The following is a 20896-nucleotide window of genomic DNA, read 5'->3' on the forward strand; positions in this document are numbered from 1 at the left end:
CCTCCTTGGCTTGGTGAGTCTGCCTGGGTCTCCCTCCGCACATGCCCCTGGGAGCCTTGGCCACAGGACTCAGGCCCTTTCTCTTGCCTCCCTCTTTGAGGTCAGGACATCCTCTGTCACCCAGGGGAGATGCTGGGGTCTTGGCCCTGAGCAATGCTAATGTCCTGGTCTAGCAAGCAGTAGCTTGATCATTGCAAAATCAAATAGCTCTGGCTGTTAGCTAACGGCAGGTGAGCGGTCAGTCCTTTTTGGGAGCTCCAAAAAAGAAGTTTTGTGGTTGGGGGAGTAACACAGATATACACTGAGCATGCCTGTTTTCAGGGTTTTATCAGCTCCTGCATCTAGGCGTGGTGAGCTCCACTTTACCACACTTGTCCCTGCTTCTCTTTACAAATATCAAATGTCAGCATCTAAGCTTAGCAGATGCTAAGCTCTTAAGATCCAGGGGTGCACAGTGACTTCATAAATCACACATAATCACTAATAGCCACCCCAGCATGAAATTTGAAATGAGCTATAACTGTACCATTTGGTATTGAAGCTCTTCACAAAATTGGATATTTGGAAGGCTAGCATGGCCAAACTTCATGATCTAGGCTGACTCTTCAGTGCTGATGATGCTGGCATTGGTATTCATGGTGATGGTGGCAATACCTACAGCTTACTATGTGCCACCTCTGGGCCATGTGTGATGCGAGGTTCTCTGGCACGGTGTGCCAGAAATGATTTAAGCCTCAAAATGATTTAAGGAGTGTACATTATTATATCCGATCCACGGTGTATGAACTTGAGGCTGGGTGAGTCTGTGCATATGACAGAATTTTTGTTTCTTTGGGGTCATGGCTTTAGATGAAACATGTTCTACTTCTCTGAGCCAGTGACCTGGCTTTACCCTGCTTTCCTGGGTGAAAGGCCAATATAAAACTATACCACTTTGCAATTCCTGTGGCAGTGAAGTGATGGAAAGGAAAATGACCACAGTGGCCTAGACCAGGGAGCTATCCATTGTCCAAAGCTCAGTCAAGAGATCTTTGTGGAAGACATAGGAAGTCCCTGAGAAACCCAACTTCTCCTCACGAGTTTTTGTGTGTGGTGTTCCATGGGCAATGCAGAGGGTCTCTTTTGCCTCCAAATGGGGCTTTGCAGACATGACCTTCTACCTCGTAAGCTTGTGGTTTGACTTTGAGGTCAGGATCATGCTGGTTGATCTCCCTTGGTGGTCAGTTGAGACAAAGTACTTGGGCTCAAGAACTGAGGAAGAGAGGCTTGTGGCTAGCGCATGAAAAGAAAGGCCATGTCCCACCAGATTATGATGACAGGGGATGGGAGTGGGGCCCTGTGAGATCAGGCACCACGTGCAAGCCCTTGCCTTCATAGTTCAGGGTCACCTTCACCAAGAAATCTGCCTGGATTCCATTAGCACTGTTCCAACCCACTCTGTCTCTCAGTGCATGCCTGTAATTAGTTTCCATTCATCTTTCACTGTAGAACAACAGCACAGATAATCCTAAAACCTTTTCTTTTTTTAAATTTCCCTGGAGACTTCATTATTTAGCAGGTAATATTTTGGAGCAGATTTACTTTCTGAAAGGTGCTTTTTTTAGATAATGTAAAAGGCAATTTGCATTCCCAAGGCATAGGCTACTCAGGGTACCTACAGGGAAGGAAGGCAGCCAGGTAGCACTTCAGGGAGTAGAAAAATATGTCTAGAGCATTGACACTTTTATAGTCAGTTGCAGATCATCAAGAAACGACCAGATTTGTGAGTCTCCATCATCAGCATCAGCAGCATCAGTGCCTCCCCCATCAGACTGGGAGCTTGCCAAGGGAGGGAGAGGGCATGCCTCACCAGCCCGGGCCCAGGCAGTGACTCTAGGGCCTGGCCTCAGGGGAGCTCCCGGGCTCAGTAAAGATATGATGCCTATTCTTCCTCAGACAAGCGGAATGGTGGCTACTTCCAGCAGTGGCAGCTCCTGGACCGCATCCTTCAGCAGATTGTCCTCCAGGATGAGAGGGGTGTGGACCCTGACCTGGCTCCCTTGGAGAACTTCAACGTCAAGAACATCGTCAACATGTGAGCAGTGACCAGCTCCTACCTGTCTTCCTCCTCCTTCCCCATCTCTCTCCTGCTTGGAGTCTCACCAGTGAAACCTCTACTCCCTCTCTCAAACCACATACCTCCAAATGCCCCTTAAGCAGCATTGTCCAACAGAACTCTCTGAGATAATGGAAATGTTCTATATCTGCACTGTCCAAACATGGCCACTGAGCACTTGCCATGTGGATAGTGTGGCTGAGGAACTGAATTAATATTTTTATTTTGGTTTAATTAAATTTGGATAGCCATATGACATGGTTAGACTATCACATTGAACAGCACAGATTTATAAGGGGTGTGCTCGACTTTTAATGATCCATTGCATGGAGTGGATAGAGGAAGAATTTAAACATATAAACTATGGGGCGCCTGGGTGGCTCAGTCAGTTAAGCGTCCAGCTTCGGCTCAGGTCATGATCTCTTGGCTTGTGGGTTTGAATCCCACGTTGGGCTCTGTGCTGACAGCGTGGAGCTTGGAGCCTGCCTCAGATTCTGTGTCTCCTTCTCTGCCTTCCCATCCCCCACTTGTACTCTGTGTCTGTCTCTGTCTTTCAAAAATTAATAAACATTAAAAATTTTTAATAAACAACCATATTAACTATGGTCTATGGGCTAACTCCAATCCTCCTGCTTCCTTCAGTATGGCCCATGAGCTAAGAATGGTTTTTACATTTTAAAAGAGTTTTTAAAAACAAACAAGAATATGTGACAGAGACTGTACCTGGTATACAAAACCTAAAATATTTATTCTGATCCTTTAGAGAAAGTTTGCTGACCACTAAGAGCATGGCAATTTAACTAAGGCTATTGGACAAGGATGTCAGAGCCTAAGGTCATCTGGCTTATCTTTGACGCTGTGTATAGATAAACACAGAGAACCAATTTTAAAGTCACATCAATTAATAACAGATGTGATGTTAACACAGTTTTTTAATTTTAAACTTTTACTTTCTTTTTTCAAGTGTTTATTTTAATTTCCAGTTAACCTGCAGTGTAATATTCGTTTCAGGTGTGCAATGTAGTGATTCAACACTTCCATACATCACCTGGTGCTTCTCATGACAGGTGAGACAGGTGAGGAGTGACAGGTGCACTCCTTAATCCCCATCACCTGTTTCACACATGCGCCCACCCACCTCCCCTCTGGTAACCATCAGTTTGTACTCTATAGTTAAGAGTCTCTCTTAACTCTCTGTTTTACCTTTTGCTCATTTGCTTTGTTTTAAAAATTGCATATATGAGTGAAATCATCTGGTATTTGTCTTTATCTGACTTATTTCCTTAGCATGATACTGTCTAGCTCCATCCATGTCATTGCAAATGGGAAGATTTCATTCATTTTATGGCTAAGTTGTACAATGGAATGTGTGTGTGCATACATATACATATATATCTCACATCTTTATCCGTTCATCAGTCGATGGACCTGGGCTGCTTCTATATCTTGGCTACTGTAGATAATGCTGCTGTAAATGAAAGTCTGAGCCAGTTGCCCTTTAAAGAGATAAACCGGCTCTCAAGGATTCATTATGTCACATTCCAAGGCCAGGTGGAAAATGATTTTTGAACTATTCATGCTACTGTTTTCTTTTGTACAAGTAGTTGGATATTGATGTGGTTAATCCTACCTGGTATGCTGGACAAATGCAACTAGCAAAGTAATCAAAATGTAGCTTTATTCTTATTTTTGTTTTTGTTTTCTATTAATTCTTTATACTATTTAGTGGGGGAAGCTTTTCCTCTGCCAGAGGGTGAAAATGCCTCAGCTCCAATAAAGTTTTTGCTGCTTCTTGGGCAGTGGAAGGCCAAAGATCATTTTAAGCCACCAATATAGTCTCCAATCTGCACCTAGAAGAACTGGTCCCAGATGTGAAGAACCATGTGAATTCTAGATTTGATTTAGCCTTTAGCCTCAAACCTCTCTCTTCCCCGGGCTGGGGCTGGAAGGTGCAGTGGAAAGGATATGTGTGATGATTGGCTTTCTTTCTCTGTTTCTCTTCTAATAACCCTTTCCACACACCACTTTTCTGTTAGCTAACTAGTTTCTAACCCCTATAAGGCAGTGTGGGGGCAGGAAGCAGGAAGGCACAAGGTCTTTCTTGATCAGGTAACTAAGTGAACAGGCTTTCTATTCTCTGGCCTTAGAACATGGGTAAAGACATGAATTATTTCTGGATCTTCTACTTCTTTGCTGCATGCCTCTCACTATAAAACCCTGGTCACTGGCCATTTAAGGTTTTTTGTTTTTTTCTTTCTGCCCCCTGGGGCTGGTTGGTACCATCCCTTCAGTCACCTCCTGATTCACTGGCAATCCAGTGCACAATGGCACAGTGTTGAAGTATCCAATTTTCTGCTATATGGACATCTTGGACAGGACTTAAAATGACATCAGCCCAGTTTCCCCATGACGCTCACATTTGGTCCTTGAGGAACCCTCATGCAATCTCTGTACCAAAAAACTCTAGGAGTGCTGGCTGGTCCCAGCACAGCACCACTCTCCTGGTTAATGTTTCCTCATTCTTTGGACCTGCCTGTCACCAAGTCATACCCAAGTCTACCATGCCTCCCTCCCAACGTCAGGGAATGTGAGCCCAAACTCTCTGAGTGGGTCCAAAAAAGCCACTGGATGGTGGTGAAGGAGGTAGCACCCCTAAGAAAGACAGCAATGGCTTTCTCCAAAGACATCTCTTCACAAATTATGTCCCTTTTCATACTCTGCCCCCTCTAAGATCTTGATCTGGTGGAGAAAGCCAAGATTCATGATTTTCATATTTTCAGAGTTACAAAAAAAATGATTATTGGTATCTCACTTTGGAATTTTACCTCTACTACACTTTGGTGTCCAGGTAATAGCTTTAACCCCCGTTACAAGAATTTGACATGAGTGAGGAGCATCTGTGATTTCGATACATCCCTCTTCACCTTCAGCATATACATCCTGTGTTGCTGGGATGGGCAATTTCTCTTGTTCTTACACATTGGCCTTTGGAAGTCTGGAGCATGGTAAGGCCAACATTTTTATCTATCTCAGTGCAAAAAAATTATTTTTACAAAGAGATACAAGTCATTAGAAAACTAAAGGAAGCCTGAGATTTAGTCCCAGTTCTACCATTAGTCAAGCTATTGTCTTCATATCTGGTCTCAAGAGCTTCAACTGTATCATGAAGTGGTTGAATCATAAGTTATCTAAGGGGCCTTTCAGCTTTCACAATCTATGGAGAGACACATGAGAACTGGGAAAGCTGGGGACCTGGAGAAACCTGGAGATTCAAATTCCTAGCTTCCTTGATGTGGCTGGACAGACTGGAGATCAGGGAACCAGTGTGGGGAATAGGAAGATGGTATGTCTTCTGGGAACTTGTGAGCCAACAGTCAACAGACCCTTCCCTGTACTCCCCACCAGGCTCATCAATGAGAATGAAGTGAAACAGTGGCGAGATCAGGCAGAAAAGTTCCGGAAAGGTAAGGGGCTCTGCCTACAGCCACTGCACGCTCCACTGAAACTCTTCCCTGCCCAGCCCAGGAGCTGTTAGAGGCAGACACACACATATGCATATTCTCTCTTCCATTTCCTCTCTGGTTCCACCCCCATCCCAGAACACATGGAGCTGGTGAGCAGACTGGAGAGAAAGGAGCGAGAATGTGAGACAAAGACATTGGAGAAGGAAGAGATGATGCGGACACTGAACAAGATGAAGGACAAACTGGCCCGAGAGTCCCAGGAGCTGCGCCAGGCTCGAGGACAAGTGGCAGAGCTGGTGGCCCAACTCAGTGAAATCTCAGTATGTAGACATCCTCCTCTCCTTTTACACATTGAGCTGAGGCCTTCAGGATGTTGTGGGAAGAGCAGGTGTGAGGAAGGGCCAAGGAGCCCATGATGAAGAAGTGAGAGGAGGACCCTGGGTCAGGACAGAGTAGATCTCTGAGGCTATAAGGGTGGCTACTTTTGCGTTAATTAGAAAAAAAAATGCTCTATCCCCTGGGTGAAAAGAGCATTTCCCCTTTCCTTGTCCCAGGAAGTAGAATGCATAGTGCAGGTGCTATTTTGCCCCCACCCCCAACCTGTGCAGCTGGATACCCCTGTGCAGGCAATAGCCTACACAACTGTATTCATTATTCCTGCTGTTGCATTGTGATAACTATGACTTTTTCCAGTGTCACGTATATGTGTTTTACCTATGTGTGTGTGTCTGTAGTTGTGTCTATGTGTGTGTTGGATGTTTGGGTCACAGAGAGGAAATGGGGGAGGGCAAAATGTGTGTGGGAGGTGAGAGCAGGATTGGGGTCTACTATGGATGAAGAATAAGAATAAGGAGAGGAATAGTGTGGTGGGGACCTGAAAGGCATCATTGCTGACGGATTTGTCCTTTTTATTTTTCTGTTTCCCCACAGACAGGACCTGTATCTTCCCCACCACCCCCTGGGGGTCCACTTACCTTATCTTCCTCGATGACAACCAATGACCTGCCTCCACCCCCGCCCCCTCTACCTTTCGCCTGCTGCCCCCCACCGCCACCACCACCTCTTCCACCTGGTGGGCCTCCCACTCCCCCTGGTGCCCCACCTTGCTTCAGCATGGGCCTGCCTCTCCCTCCGGACCCCTGCCCCAGCAGTGATATCCCACTCAGGAAGAAGTGTGTCCCCCAGCCTTCTCATCCACTGAAGTCCTTCAACTGGGTCAAGCTTAATGAGGTAAACAACAAAGAAAAGATCAGTAGGCCCATTCTCCCATGGCCAATGCCAGTCAGCCCCATGGATTGCCTTCCATTGTTTGTAGATCCCCTGTCCTGGGTTCGTTTTTGTGGTGGGGATAAGGGGGTAGTAGATGCAGAATTTGGGATTGCTGATGGCAGTCAGCTTACCATCCACTGGAAAGAACATCTACACTGGTATGAGGAGGCATGAATGTGCTAAGGCTCAGGTTGGTAAAGCCATCTACAGATGGAATTTGTATGTGCTGAGGGTTAATGGAGTGATATAGATACCAGAGCATGGGCCAACCAGGGTCGCTTTCTAGACAACACAATGGCTGGGCTAGAGTTTTAAGGATAGGGTCTATTTGAGGAAAAGGGTGGAAAGATCTTGGGCCAAGGTCTAGAGATGGTAAAGATCAGGGCAGTGTGTTCAAAGGACTGAAACTGTGAGGCCATGGCAGGGGAAGTGATAGCTCCCTTGCCATGAACAGTTTGATGTCAAGATGTAGCCATTTTGGCATCCTCCTGGGGGAAGGTAAACATACTGAGTACTTTTCTAGACTTCTAAGTAGTGAGAGACCCTCAGAATATTATCCACCAATAATCACCGATCCCAGATCATGTGTGGGAGTTGATTCCTCTGTTGGACTCACATGAGCATGGAGGAGAGGTGCCCTGGTTGCATTAGACAGTTAGTAATTTAAGGCCAGTTCCAGCCTGGGTCAAGCCCTGCCTCTTGTTCTATACTAAGTGCTATTAAGAGGACCTGTGGTTTTGTCCATGAGGTGTAACTGGGCTCAGTTAGCCTGACTCATATGCATACTTCGGCAGCAGCCATGCAGACATCATTTTAGAGCTGGGACAAGTGTATGCCCTCTAGCCTTGTTGTCTCAGCCTTTTGGTCTAACTCTTGGAGAATTCATAACTGTACCTTCCTATGCAAGCTTAAATGAGCTCAGGTGGAGACTCAAGTGGGAAGAGATGTGAGATGTGAAGTAGGTGGCCAGCTATTTGTTAGCTGACTCTCCTAACGGTAGACCAGCTAGCCAGTCAGTCTGAGGACTGCTTTGTGTAAAGCTTTTTGCAGGGGGCTATGATGGATAATAATAAAAGGTGAGACAAAACACTGCCCTGTAAGAGCTTTGGACCTGGAATTTTGTTTAAGGAAACACCTAGAGATCCCAGAGAGGGATTGAAGGGGAGGTTCTAACCTCTAAACCAAGTGTGGCTCTAACTAACGGCGACCGGTGTAAATCACTCACTTTGTACCTCAGTTTTGCTTGTCTGTGAGATTTCTAGGATTCCTTTTACCTCTGGTTTTATAATGGAGGTGGAAAGACAAAGCATGAATACAGCCCATTCATAGTCTCCTGGGCCTCTGATAACATCTCCAATCTAAGCTGGTAAAATTTTAGAGACATCTGTTAGAGTTTTGAAGCCACATGGTTGACGTTTGTGACAACTGTACTGCACAGCTGTGCCCTGTGGGCACTTCTCCATGGTCATGAGGCAGACAAACAGCTCTAAAGAACCAAAAGGGCCACAGGTTGTGTGGAAATGTTCAGTGTTCATGAACAGAAATAATATATATACTTTTTGGGGGGTAAAAAAATATTTTTTTGTTGTTGTTTCCTGTACTTAGAATTATAATTTGAAGGGGTTTTTTTTTGGCTTCCTTAAAAAAACCTTTTAAATGTTTTAACTGAAGTATAGTTGACACACAATATTACATTAGTTTCAGGTGTGCAACCTAGTGGTTTGACAACTCTGTACATTATGCTATGGTATGATATATCTATTTTCAATGTTCTCAGGAACCTCCGTACTGGTTCCCGCAGTGGCTGTACCAGTTTGCATTCCCACCAACAGTGCAAGAGGGTTCCTTTTTCTCTGCATCCTCACCAACCCTTGCTTCTTCTTGTTGTTCTGATTCTAACCATTCTGACAGGTGTGAGGTGATATCTCATTGTAGTTTTGATTTGTGTTTCCCTGATGATCAGTGGGTTTGAGCATCTTTCCATGTGTCTGTTGACCATCTACAGGTCTTCTTTGGAAAAATGTCCATTCAGGTCCTCTGCCCATTTTTTAGTTGTATTACTTGTGGAGTTTTTTGGTGTTGAGTTGTATAGATTCTTTATATATTTTACATATTAACCCTTTATTGAATGTATCATTTGCAAATATCTTTTCCCATTCTGTGGTTCCCTTTTGGTATAATTTTAAGATTTTAAATAAGATTTTATAAGATTATAAATATCTTATAAATAAGATAATTATAAGATTTTAAAAAGGTAATGAAAAGTTGATTAGGCACCTCAGCCATTAAGGAAGACAGACAAGGCAACTAATATTTTTGCAGCATTTTCATCAAGTAGAGCTTTGCACTTAGGATTTTCTCTGGGGTCCAATAACAATAAAGTCTATATAAATTCCTCAGGGGCCCCAAGTAGTCCAGAGTTTTATTCCTAGACTGGAAAGTACAAGTCTGATGGAATAAGGAATAGAAAGGATTTGCAGGAGTTGTCAACATTTCTCAGCAGGGGTGACTGGAGGGGCATTGAACAGTATCTGTGAACCTATTATCCCAGTTCCAAGCTTTTAATCATGTGACCAGGAGTTATTTCATCATTTTGGCTTCAGGTTCCTAATCTGTAAAATGGGAGTAATTATGACATCTATATCAAAGGACTGTTATGAGGATCAATTGATATATAAAGTACTTGGAACAGTGACTGACACATAGAAATTCATAATAATAAAAATAATCTTAGGTTATGAGTGGCACTACCATGCATGCTTTAAGTGTGTTATCTCACTTAATCCTTACTTCAACTCAGTCAGCAAGCATCATTGAGACGTGCTTCCTTTTATGTGAAATAAAAAGAGAATAGTACCCCTCTACTTTCCAACACTCCTGCATAGTGGTGAGGCTGGGAGTGCAAGCTGGCTTGGTCTGTCCGACCCCAGATGCTCAGTGAGAGAAACACCCTGAAAAGTGTTTTGGAGAAAGATTTCCCTGGCATATAAAGGATGTCTCTAGAAGGCCAGAAGCCCCAGGAACCTAGACTGGAAATGATGAGGTCTTGGCCACAGTGATGCAAAAATTAAAGCCAGGCATTATTCTATACAGTGGGCACATCAGGGCGACTTGGTAAAATGCAGCATGTAGAGAATACTAGGAATTGAGGGACCTCTGTCTGGCTCCAGAGCTCAGCTACCCCTCCATGATGAGCTGCATATGGAGATGGGATGGCATGTGGCAAGAAAGGTGGGAGAGCTGGGTGCTTAGCCTGTTCTCTTAGGGGAAGCTCTTTCTGGGGTTGACCATCCAGCTCTCTCACTCCAGCTGGTTCTTCTTGCCATGGCCTCACCAGGAATAAAGATCAATGGCAAGATTTACCTGTGTGGGCTTTCCCATGGAGCCCACCCACCTCTACTCCAGGCCTAGATTCGGATGGGGAACCAGTTAGAGGTTTCCCTTCCTTGCTTTCTTGGTTCAATTTCCCCTCCTTGCTTTCTTGGTTCAATTTCCCCTCCCATCTTCTCTCTGCCTCCCATCTACCCCATTCTGGGGGCTTGGCTCCTTTCCCCAGTCCCCTTCCCTACCCCACGCATACTCCTGTGCACGCACACGTGTACACACACACACACACACACACACACACACATGCAGTGGTTGTTTCTGCCATGAAAAGAATGTGTCTGTGTTGGGTTTGGCCAGTTGCCTGTATCCCTTGCTGCTCTGAGCTTCCCAGCCCGGCATTCCACAAGAGGGTCCCTGGCCTTAGGAAGGCCACAGGAATGTCCCCACCCCCCCTGCTCTGGCCTAGCCTCCCCTTTCCAGAGTTTAAGAAAATAAAAGTGAGTGAAAGGTATGTTTCTCTCTCTAAGCCTTGCTGAGGGGGAGATGGAGGGAGGAGGCAGCAGTGGCCTTAGAAAGGTTCCCCAGCTGCCTTCCAGGCAGAGGAAGGTGGGAGATTCCATTTTAAAGGACAGCAAAGCTCGGGATGAGGCGAAGATCCCTGGGAGGACAGAGTCAGAGCACCCTGGGAGGGGCTGTGCTCTCTGCCCTCTGAGCCATTGTCAGGGTGCTATGAGACCACTGGGGTCCTCTCATCTTGGCTGATGGGGCCTCCCCCCAGGGAAGGGATTCAATGCCAGGGTTCTACACAGAAGTGGGACATTTCCTAGGTGGAGAGACCTTGGAATGTAAACCCTTGGACGCATTCCAACTGTGAGGGATAGACCACTTTCCTGGGTCTGACCAACAGGAAGTTGTGGCAGAGTCTTGCTGGCCTGAACAGTCGCTATAGAGGCCAGGATGTCTCAGGCTTTGGCATTTGTCCACTTCCTGGGAATCTGGGAAAGTGGGAAGAAGACCCCTGGGAGAGAAAATGACCATCTCAGTTACGAGAAATATAGTGGGCACTGAGGATTTGAGGATCTCAAATATGTGTGGGCACTATTCCATCCAATGACTCCAGCCGACACTGACCTTTAGGGAGTGTGTCCTGAGAACACTGGTTTAGTTTGGTTTTTCTGGAAAGAGTTTCATACCCTCTTTCATATTTGCCTACCCATCACTCCACTCCGTTTGATTTCTGGAACATACATGTGGTCCCACAAGAAAAGGAGGACGAGCGGGGTGGCTCTGGCCTCTGCTTTGGAGCAGAGTATTTAAGATTTGGGGGAAGATGAATCAACCCCCTTCTGAAGGCCTGAAAGCCTGGCTATTGTATTTTGTGCAGCTGGGAACAGGGAGGGTTAGGGAGACATTGGACCTCTTCATAATGAGGGAGTTGAGTCAACCACTGGGTCTTCTCCCTGTGCTGAATCTTAGGAACGTGTCCCTGGCACCGTATGGAATGAGGTTGATGACATGCGGGTATTTCGGATTCTGGATCTAGAGGACTTTGAAAAAATGTTTTCAGCTTATCAGAGGCACCAGGTAAGACCCTGCCCTGCCCCCTCAGCTGCTTGGGTCTAGCCTTCCAGTCTTGACTTCACCTATGCCCCTTGAACCCAACTCTCGACCCCTCCTCTCTCCCTCCCTTCCTCTCATGTATACTGAATGATTTTACTCCTGATTAGGTACCATTCTTTGCTGGGGGACACGGATCCGAATTAGAGGTGTGAAGTCCAGCAGGGAGAAACATCCCATTGTATTACAGTTCTGACACACAGTTGTGCGTATTTACACATCACGTGCTGGAATCGTATTTTGTCCGTTTCTCTCTTTCATCTTGGAGCACTGGAGATGGAGTCACAGGCCCTGACCACTTTTGACCCCTGTTCTTTCTTTGGCCCCAGGATCTAGACACTCTACGTAGCAGGCATGATAACTTTCAGATCATTTTCTCCACTGTACTCTCCCAACACCCACCCCCACGAGTCAGTTAGCCATGGGTGTCAGTGTTTCAAGGAAGATGGAGCTTCTCGAGGTCACATTAGGGGGTTAGGGTGGGTCTGGGCAGGGCTAGAGGAGCCCTGCAGACACTGCTTACAGATGGCTGGTCAGTCAGCCTGCTCTTCTAGCAGCAGTAAGAGGGTGGGAGGGTGGATGAATGCAGAGCATCCCTGAGGCAGTGCCAGTTCTCAGACCTCGTCCTCACAGGAATGTGAGTCAGGAGGTGTGTCTGGGCCCAGGAATCTGCACTGTAGCTGGCACATCTGGGGGCCCTTCCCCCAAGCCCAGTTTGGGTATTCCCAGCCTCAAGGCTTTAGAGTGTGTCCTCTCTGGCCTCCCTTCGAAGGTTGTTGCCTCTCTGTGCTGTGCCACTTTCTCCTGTCTCCTCTGCTGAGCCCAGGGTTCCAGCCCTGAGGACACCCCAGGTGCCAGCGAGTGGGATCTGTGCCCTCCTGGGCCCTGGGGAGGAGCTGCATGTTGTGGCTGGGCTCCCCAGTGCTTTCTGCCAAGTTCAGACCTGTGGACAACCCTTCCTGAGCGCACACAAGACTCCTCTTAGGGGCCTAGCCAAAGGGATGGAGTAGGGGTGGGGCTCTGGCCTTGACTTGGGGTTCTGGAAAAACCAGATAGTTGTTATTTAATTTAAATGTAAGTGCTCAAGGCATCTGATTCTTTACCCTAATTCCAGGCAGAATTTTTAGCCCCTGCCCATATCAGGCTGGCATGGCCTCAGGCAGCAGCTGTGGCTTAGCAGGAGGGGGAAGGGGTTCTTCTGAGCACTTGTGGATTGGTGCTCCTGAGTGGAACAGAGGGAGCATGTGCAAGGGGTGTATCAGGCATGGTCAATCACACAACTCCCCCTAATTGGAGAGTCTTCCTGGTGTCCAGGATTCCATCCTGGCCCATCCGATTTCCAGGGCCCCTGAGGTCAGGCTAGGATGGGGACCAGTGGGGAGAGAGAGACTATGGGAATTAGAAACAACCTGCATCTGGGGCCTCCCAGTTTGGTGACTGGAGAAGAGTTGTCTTCTGTTTCTTCTCTGAGTCCCCTATTTCAGGACTGACCTCACCCAGAGGTTGCCCAGACTTGGGGTGAATTGTCACTTGGTCGTTGCCCAGACTTGGGGTCAATTCACAGCAGCAGAGCTGGAGAGATCCCAGAGGATACATGGCCCTGGTCCCTAGTGTCCTCCTTTCCCTGTCTTGGGGTCCAGGATGCATGGGCTTGTTGGGGAAGGAGGTTCTATGAGCTGTGGGGTCTTCCCTCTGTGTCTTACGCAGGTCCTGAATTAGTGACTTAAACTCCATCAGGGTCAGTAAGGGAGAACCGGGTGTGGGCCGTGTCCCCTTAGCTCCCTTAGAGATCAAAAGACAGACAAAGGGCAAGAGGCAAAATTCAGGGACACCTGCTTTCTTTTGCCTCAATGAATGCAACTTTCACATGTTTCTGGCCCCTTCTGGTTGTATGTCCTCTCCTGTTTAGAAAGATGAAGTCATCCAGCAGTGGAGGAATGCTTTCTGCCCTCTGGGCAATGTCCCAGCAGAGGAGAGGAAAAAATAGCAGCCAAGGCCTGGGTTGGGGAGCTTGGGAGCCTGGCCTGCCCCAACTAGGGAGTGGTGGTCCCACTGGGCCCAGGGCAGGCAGGAGACCTGCTCCCCACTTTGTGGCTTCTCTGTGAGTGCATGTCTGCTAGAATCACCTCCTGTCCACAGCTATTTGCCAGTCTCTATCTCCAGCCATATGGGTCGCCTTGGGAGTGGGAGGACAGAGTGGATGCTGAGGGGTTCCCATGTCTCTCCTACTGTCCCTGGGTCCCTGAACCTCTTGGCTAACATTGTGCATGTTTAATTCTCTGTTGGCTGTGGCTGCTACCTGCCTAGGAGCTGATAACTAATCCTCAGCAGGTGAGTCACTCTTGGGGCTCTGGACACTCTAACTTCTAACCACTGTCCTGGGCTGCTGGCCTGTACTGGCCCAAACAGAGGGCTTATTCATTCTACCTTCTACCTTTATTACCCATCCCAACAGGGAAACATGGGAAAGGGCCCCCAAAGAGAAAGCAGAAATGTAGGGGAGGGAAATAATTCAAGCAGACTCCTACCAGCAATGGAGGTGAATGTCTACTGTAGTAAGGAGAAAACTTCCAGGTCTATTGTATTACCCACCTGGCCCAAGGCGAGGCTATTTTGAAGACTGCACAGGCTGGGCACTGTACAATCCCAAAGCCACAATTCACAAAGATAAAGATGTGAGTGGGGGCCCTTGGAATTATACAACATTAAGCATGTGCTTGGAACAACCTCCCAGAATAAGAACTAGTTTCCTGTCTACCTCACCAAGGGCCCAAGAGAAGGAAGGGAATCTGTTTTGGGGGGAGTCTGCCTGCTGGAACTCCAGTGAAGAGAATTCTTCATGGGATTCTGCCTCAGTTTCCCCACCTCTGAACTCGAAACATCCTCTACTCTGGGCACACTGGGCTGTGCTTGAAGTCTTCAGGAGTCTAGGAACTGTGGCCTGATGGGAACTTGGAACCAGCTTCTCATCATAAGCTTGGGGAAACTGTCTGGGTGGGGTGGTAGAGTAGGGCTGATTCTCTGCGATGCTGTGGATCATATCACATTGCCCAAAGCCATAGGGGTCCGTCTGGGCTCTAGTTTGCCAGAGAGGGCAATCTCTAAAAAGGAGGGGGGTCTTCATTGCCCCCAACCCATTCTAACCATGGTAAAGTCCCAGTCTACTTGATTATTAACTACCCTTGTCTCTCTCTCCTGTCTTTTTCTTTCCCTGTTTTTCTTCCCTTCACACCAGGAGTATCCCCTGGTTGGTGTGGGAGTGGTTCCCGGGGGTGGGCAAGGCAAGGATTGGGGAACATACATACCTCAACCTTTCTACTTGGCTTGTCGGTTTCAGAAAGAGCTGGGCTCCACAGAGGACATCTACCTGGCCTCCCGCAAGGTCAAAGAGTTGTCGGTCATTGACGGCCGGCGGGCACAGAACTGCATCATCCTTCTCTCTAAGTATGTGCTTGCATAGCCTGTTCAGCCCTTGGTGGGAGGGATGAGACCCCAGGAGGCAGGACCTTGAGAGGGCTAGAGCAAAAGCCGACAGTGGAACTGAATGCCTGGGGGACAGGAGCGACAGAGGAATGGTGTGACAGCAGTCTCTGTGCTCCCCTTGCCCCCCACAGTCCCCTGGGAATGGTAGGGGACCACTGATCTAGAACCCTTCCTGGGAGGGTTCTAGGGAGCCTTTGGGAGCTCATGTTCTGCAGCAGTGTGGGGCTCTGAAGACAGGAAACTGTCCCTGGTCAGCATCTGGCAGCAGAGTTGCTCTAAGCCCATGGAGGGCCCCGCTAGGCTTAGGCCACAGAGCAGCATGATCTCAGCCCCCAAGCATTTCCCGTGGCTACAGAACAAACAAGGCAGTATCTGCACTAACAGCACAGCTTCTGTGCGGGGCCTCCTGCCTGAGCCAGGGTCAGAGGGCACTGCCTCCCATACTATTCTTAGCCCTGCCCCAGCCATCTCTAGGGCATCCATCCCCCTTTCTTCTCATAGACCCCAGGCCTCAGTTTCTCCCTCTTGATGGTGGAGGAGAGTTCTCTATCCCCAGGATTCCCAATGGTATGCATCTGGAAGGATAGGGAAGGGCTCTGTGTGTGTGTGTGTGTGTGTGTGTGCGTGTGTGTGTGTGTGTGTAGGGGGGTGGCTTGTCCCTCACCCAGACAGCAAGACGTATGGGAGCAGCTGTGTGGGAGCTGAGGCGCTGTCAGAAGACTGAGGGCTCTTCTGTCTTCCGACACTGAAGGAAGCAGGAAACAGCCCCCTTTGTGGCCTGCTGATATTCCCATCCTCCCATGGAGATGCACTAGATATTTTAGGAAGGAGAAGGATCAGAAACCTTTTTTTCCTGTCTCTCTGTCTACACTAAAGATGGCCCTTTTACTCCCAAATGTCCCTATCACTTATGACAGACACTGAAGCAAGACTCAAGTCTATGCTTTGACTAAAACATATCATTATTGAGTTTATAGAGTGAACCATATCAGTTTAGTTAGAGAAGGCTTTGCAAAGGTGGTAAAGAGGGAGCACTGTGGAATATACTCCCATGTTGACATGAGGGAGAGAGAGCAGGAGAGGAGAAGGGCTGGGGTCTGCCCTGAGCAGAGGGGCCCGGCCAGGCTTCTCAAGGGGCAGGGTTTCCCTTCAGGCTGAAGCTTTCTAACGAAGAGATCCGGCAGGCCATCTTGAAGATGGATGAGCAGGAGGACCTCGCAAAGGACATGCTGGAGCAGGTGAGGCCTCTAGTGGGGAGGGGATGGGAGCTGAAACTAGGGGGCAGCTGCACCCCTTCCTGACAGCCCCCAGAGAGGCCAAGACTTTTAGTTAAAGGGGAAATCATGCTGGAGGATGGAGGACTGGGGGGAGGTTTATAGACACTCCCTAGACCAGCCTTTCTGAGGGGAGGCCAGGAAAGGCAGCATCTTTTCTAGCGGATTGAGGCCCTGAAAGGAGATATGAGGTATGATCCCCCCTGGGCCCAAGACAAAGTCAGAGTGACCTATAGTCATATCTTCCCCAAATCTCTTCTACCTCAATTTATTGGGTCCTTCAAAAGAAACCTAGAAAGCACCAAACAAAACCACCATCAGTTGGACCTCATTAGAATGAAGAACTCTGTTCATCAAAAGGCACCATTGCTAGAGGGAAAAGACAAGCCAGACCTTACAAGACATTTGCTTTATGGACATCTAGCAAAGATCTCATATTCAGAATAAAGAACTCTACTGATCAGTGAGAAAATGACAAATAGCTCCACTTGAAAATGAGCAGAAGACTTGAACAGGTACTTCAATGAAAGAGAATTTCCGAGTGGCTCAACAGTTGTAGGCAACCAAGAAATACAGTAAACCACAGTGAGGCAGCACCACACCCCCCTACTGGAATAGCTAAAATTGAAAAGATACTGACAATGCCAAATCTTGACAAGGATGTGAAGCGACTGGGATTCCCACTGGCTACAATAATTTGGGGAACAATTTGGCAGTCCACGCAAAGGCTAAATCTATCCTACTGCCCAGCAATCCTGTGGCTAGATGCAGAGAAATGAGTGCAAACATTGACTCTACGAGATAGATGCAAGAATATTTATAACACTTTTATTCATGAAACCCCCAAGCTGTCTACAATCCAACTGTCCATCAATGAGAAATTGCATAAATATACTGTGGTATATTCCTACAATAGAATACTGTTCAACACGTATAAAAAGCAAACTACCAATACTTACAGCATGGATGAGTCTCAGACATTGTGTTATGCAAATGAAGCCAGACACCAAAGAAAACACATAGCATGAGTCCATTTATACGAAGTTCAAGACTAGGTAAATGTAATCGAAGGTGATAGAATTCAGTTCAGAGGCTATAAGGTGGAGGTGTGGCTTACTGAAGTGATACGAAAGAACTTTCTGGGAGATGGAAATCTTCTGTCTCTTAATCTAGATGGGAGTTCAGTGGGTGGTTTTGTCAAAATTCATTGAACTGAACATTTAAGATAGATGCATTTTATGTAAATTATACCTCAATAAACTTGGGTTTAAAAGAAAAAAATCATTGAGCTGTGCACTTAAGAATAGTGTACTTTACTCTATATAAATTACATCTCAGTTTTAAAAAGTGAAAAAAGAAAAGTCTAGAGCTGGGTGTCCTGTGGTCCCCTGTGGGCAGATGAAGCGTAAACCTACCATATGAAGATGCCTCCCTCTTTTAAGGACCCCTTCCCATCTTGAGCCTGGGCAGTGTATGGGCATCCACGTATAGCACCCTCATATCAGTTTCTCAGCAGTTCCCTGTGTGACCTCCATCTGCTCTTTGCAGCTCCTCAAGTTCATCCCAGAGAAGAGCGACATTGACCTCCTCGAGGAGCACAAGCATGAGATCGAGCGGATGGCCCGGGCTGACCGCTTCCTCTATGAAATGAGCAGGTCAGGGCAATGGGCATGGAGGGGGGGCGCTGGGGGTGCACAGGCAAAAGAGGGTCTGGATCTAGCTCCTGGAGCTGGAGGGGCTGCCTCACGATGTGGCTCGCCCCATCCACAGGATCGACCACTACCAGCAGCGACTACAGGCCCTGTTCTTCAAAAAGAAGTTCCAGGAGCGTCTGGCTGAGGCCAAACCCAAAGTGGAAGGTATGTTTGAGGGCATAGGGAGGCCTAGAGTGGAGAGGCATCTGGGAGGGCCAATGGGCAGGAATCCGTGAACTGGGACTGAGGAAAACTTTCTCATTTTCAATCTGCCCCTTCCCCCCACCAAAAAAACCCAAAGCCAAGGACAAAACTTAAAACTACGGTTACTGTAAATATATGCACTTGTGTATATTAGCACATGTGCCAGACATGTGACACATTTCCTGTGCCTTAGCCTGCAAACTCTCCAAGGTGAGGGATCTGTTGATGTCTGTGCCAGCTGGGCCAGAAATGCTGACCAGATGATAATAGCAAGCACCTAGAACAGGGCCTGGCATGTATTGAGCTCATCAGTCTTTACCCTCCTTGAGAGCTACTAGGTTCATAGAAGACCTCTGGCATATTATTTTTAGCGTGCCCTGTTCAGAAAAGTAGGAAACTGGTTGGGTAATCCTTGGAGGCATCTAGGTTTTCTAGGTTAGGGAATCCCCCCTACACAGGCCTTTTCCAGATGGGCACTTTGTAATTCAATGGGAACCATGTAGCAAGCACCGCATGAAACATTCCTCGTGGATGGCTTCATTGGTCCTCACAATCACTATGGGTGCATCCATTCATTCTCTCATGTCTAAAATGGGGACATGCTGCCTGAGGCCATGTTACCTGTGAGTGGTGGAGCCAGGATTGGAACACAGATGTTCTTCAGAATTCATCTTCACTCTTGTTGGGTAGTACTTCACAGACAATGGCAGAGGATTGGGGTGGGGCGGGGGGGACGGGGAGGGGCAGAGAGTTTGGGGAAAAAGTCAGGATGGCCCATGCAGACCCACCAGTGGAGAAGCAGGTGAGGCTGTGAGGCCTACCTGGGGGAAGGACAGGACAGCAGAGTGGAACAGGAGAGCCTGAGTCCAGGATGCTGAGGGGGGGCGGGGGGACGGGCAGGCTGGGGCAGAGCAGAGAGAGCATGGGCCCCCTCTGCTGGACACCAAGGCTGGCAAGCATTCCCCTGATGATGCCGAGTCCAGAGAATGGCCTTTCCTGGAGCTGCGTCAGGAATGTTTGGGGGTGGGGGTAGGTGGGTGTGACAGAGCTAGAGGCATAGACCTTCTGCAGTCTGCCCCCTACCATACACACACACACGTGTGCATTCACACACACAAGAGAACTGCAGGCTGGCTGTAATCATAAATAATCATTCTGAGGGAGAAGGATTGAGATCAGCAGTGATTCTGTAGGTCTAAGGTCTGGCAGTCCCTCCTGCCCTGGTGATGAGTAAATCCTCACCTTCAGACTGCCTTCTTTGTCCTGCTGCAGACTGCCTTTGGGGCATGAGGCACAGATAAGGGAATCAGTCCAAGACCTATGCTCAACCACTTGTGTGTCTTGGGTCAGTGGCGCAAATGTGAGCAATTACCGTTTGGACTTGTGGAACCAGAGTAATTTAGCCGCTGGGTAGGGTTAATCTCAGATAATCTCAGAGCCCACTCCTAAGAGTTAGTCACTGAATGCTCAGGAGAGTCTCCCTTTAATATTAAGCCAAGCTGAGTAAGACATGTTTTGGGTGGCAAAACCTGCTGGCAAAGGTAATAATAATCGCTCTGCGATAGCAATGGCTGCTATTCTAGAATGGTCTGGAGGTCTCTTCCCTGAGAGTTGGGAAGAGGTGGCTGAAGTTGTAGCTTACAGAATCAGGTCAGTGGCTTCACTAGGAGTGGAGACAAGAGGATTGTGCAGGAGTTGGGATTCATATTTTTCCTTCCAGTTTTAGGAAGTATTCCTGGAAAAGCTAAGATTTGGCCAATCCCAGCTGGTGATGAGCTATTGACACCCTACCCACCACTTCCCAACAAGGCCTCTGGGTCAATTTGCCAAAAGCCAATTCACCAAATTTGACAGACTTACCAATTCTTCTATGAATATATTCATGAAATATACTTTTCTTGAATGTATTCTTATGAATATGTTCATTGCTGAATATACCAAAGTTACCGATTCTCATTTTGAATACATTTACTGAATATAGTCAAGATGAATATGGTTTCAAATGTAAACATTCTTATGAATATAGTCACGAATATATTATTCTTATGAATATATCTAAAATGTCTGCATTGCAATGGATGTTTCCTCATTTACACTGATTTTCTTTGAACTCTTGTCAATTTCTGTTTTGCCAACATTTTAGCATTTTTAGAATTCCTTTGCAAATTTCTCAAATAGTGTATCAGCCCTAGGAAAACTATCCCAACCAATATAAATTGCTAAAAACTTTTATAAGTAGTTTTTTAAAGTAAACTTTTTATTCAAATATGGATACAGAAAAGTACACAAATCATAAGAGTCTGACTTGGTGAATTATCATAAAATGAAGTAACCTGTGAAATCAACATCCATGTTGAGAAATGGAATGTTGCCAGCCCCAAACAGCCCTCCCTCATGTCGCCCTCCCAAACATTACCCCCTGCAACCATTACGCTGTCTTCTCTAAAGGTTTTATCTTTCTTAACTTTA

General features: G+C 47.2%; 1 protein-coding gene across 7 annotated transcripts in view; it reads left to right on the top strand.

Annotated features, from left to right (window-relative positions):
- DAAM2 (dishevelled associated activator of morphogenesis 2) overlaps positions 1 to 20896 on the top strand; it is a 118393-nt gene that overhangs the window by 82785 nt on the left and 14712 nt on the right. For 6 of the 7 annotated variants that reach the window (XM_042938654.1, XM_042938655.1, XM_042938653.1 and 3 more), the window contains exons 11-20: positions 1936 to 2074; positions 5501 to 5559; positions 5695 to 5879; positions 6490 to 6789; positions 11632 to 11739; positions 14080 to 14103; positions 15110 to 15216; positions 16409 to 16493; positions 18078 to 18184; positions 18300 to 18388. In XM_042938654.1, the coding sequence (XP_042794588.1) occupies positions 1936 to 2074; positions 5501 to 5559; positions 5695 to 5879; positions 6490 to 6789; positions 11632 to 11739; positions 14080 to 14103; positions 15110 to 15216; positions 16409 to 16493; positions 18078 to 18184; positions 18300 to 18388 (1203 nt within the window). The remainder of the gene's footprint in view (positions 1 to 1935; positions 2075 to 5500; positions 5560 to 5694; positions 5880 to 6489; positions 6790 to 11631; positions 11740 to 14079; positions 14104 to 15109; positions 15217 to 16408; positions 16494 to 18077; positions 18185 to 18299; positions 18389 to 20896) is intronic. The other variant, XM_042938658.1, reaches the window with a different exon arrangement.

Source organism: Panthera leo, chromosome B2 (assembly GCF_018350215.1).
Source record: "Panthera leo isolate Ple1 chromosome B2, P.leo_Ple1_pat1.1, whole genome shotgun sequence".
NCBI lineage: Eukaryota > Metazoa > Chordata > Mammalia > Carnivora > Felidae > Panthera > Panthera leo.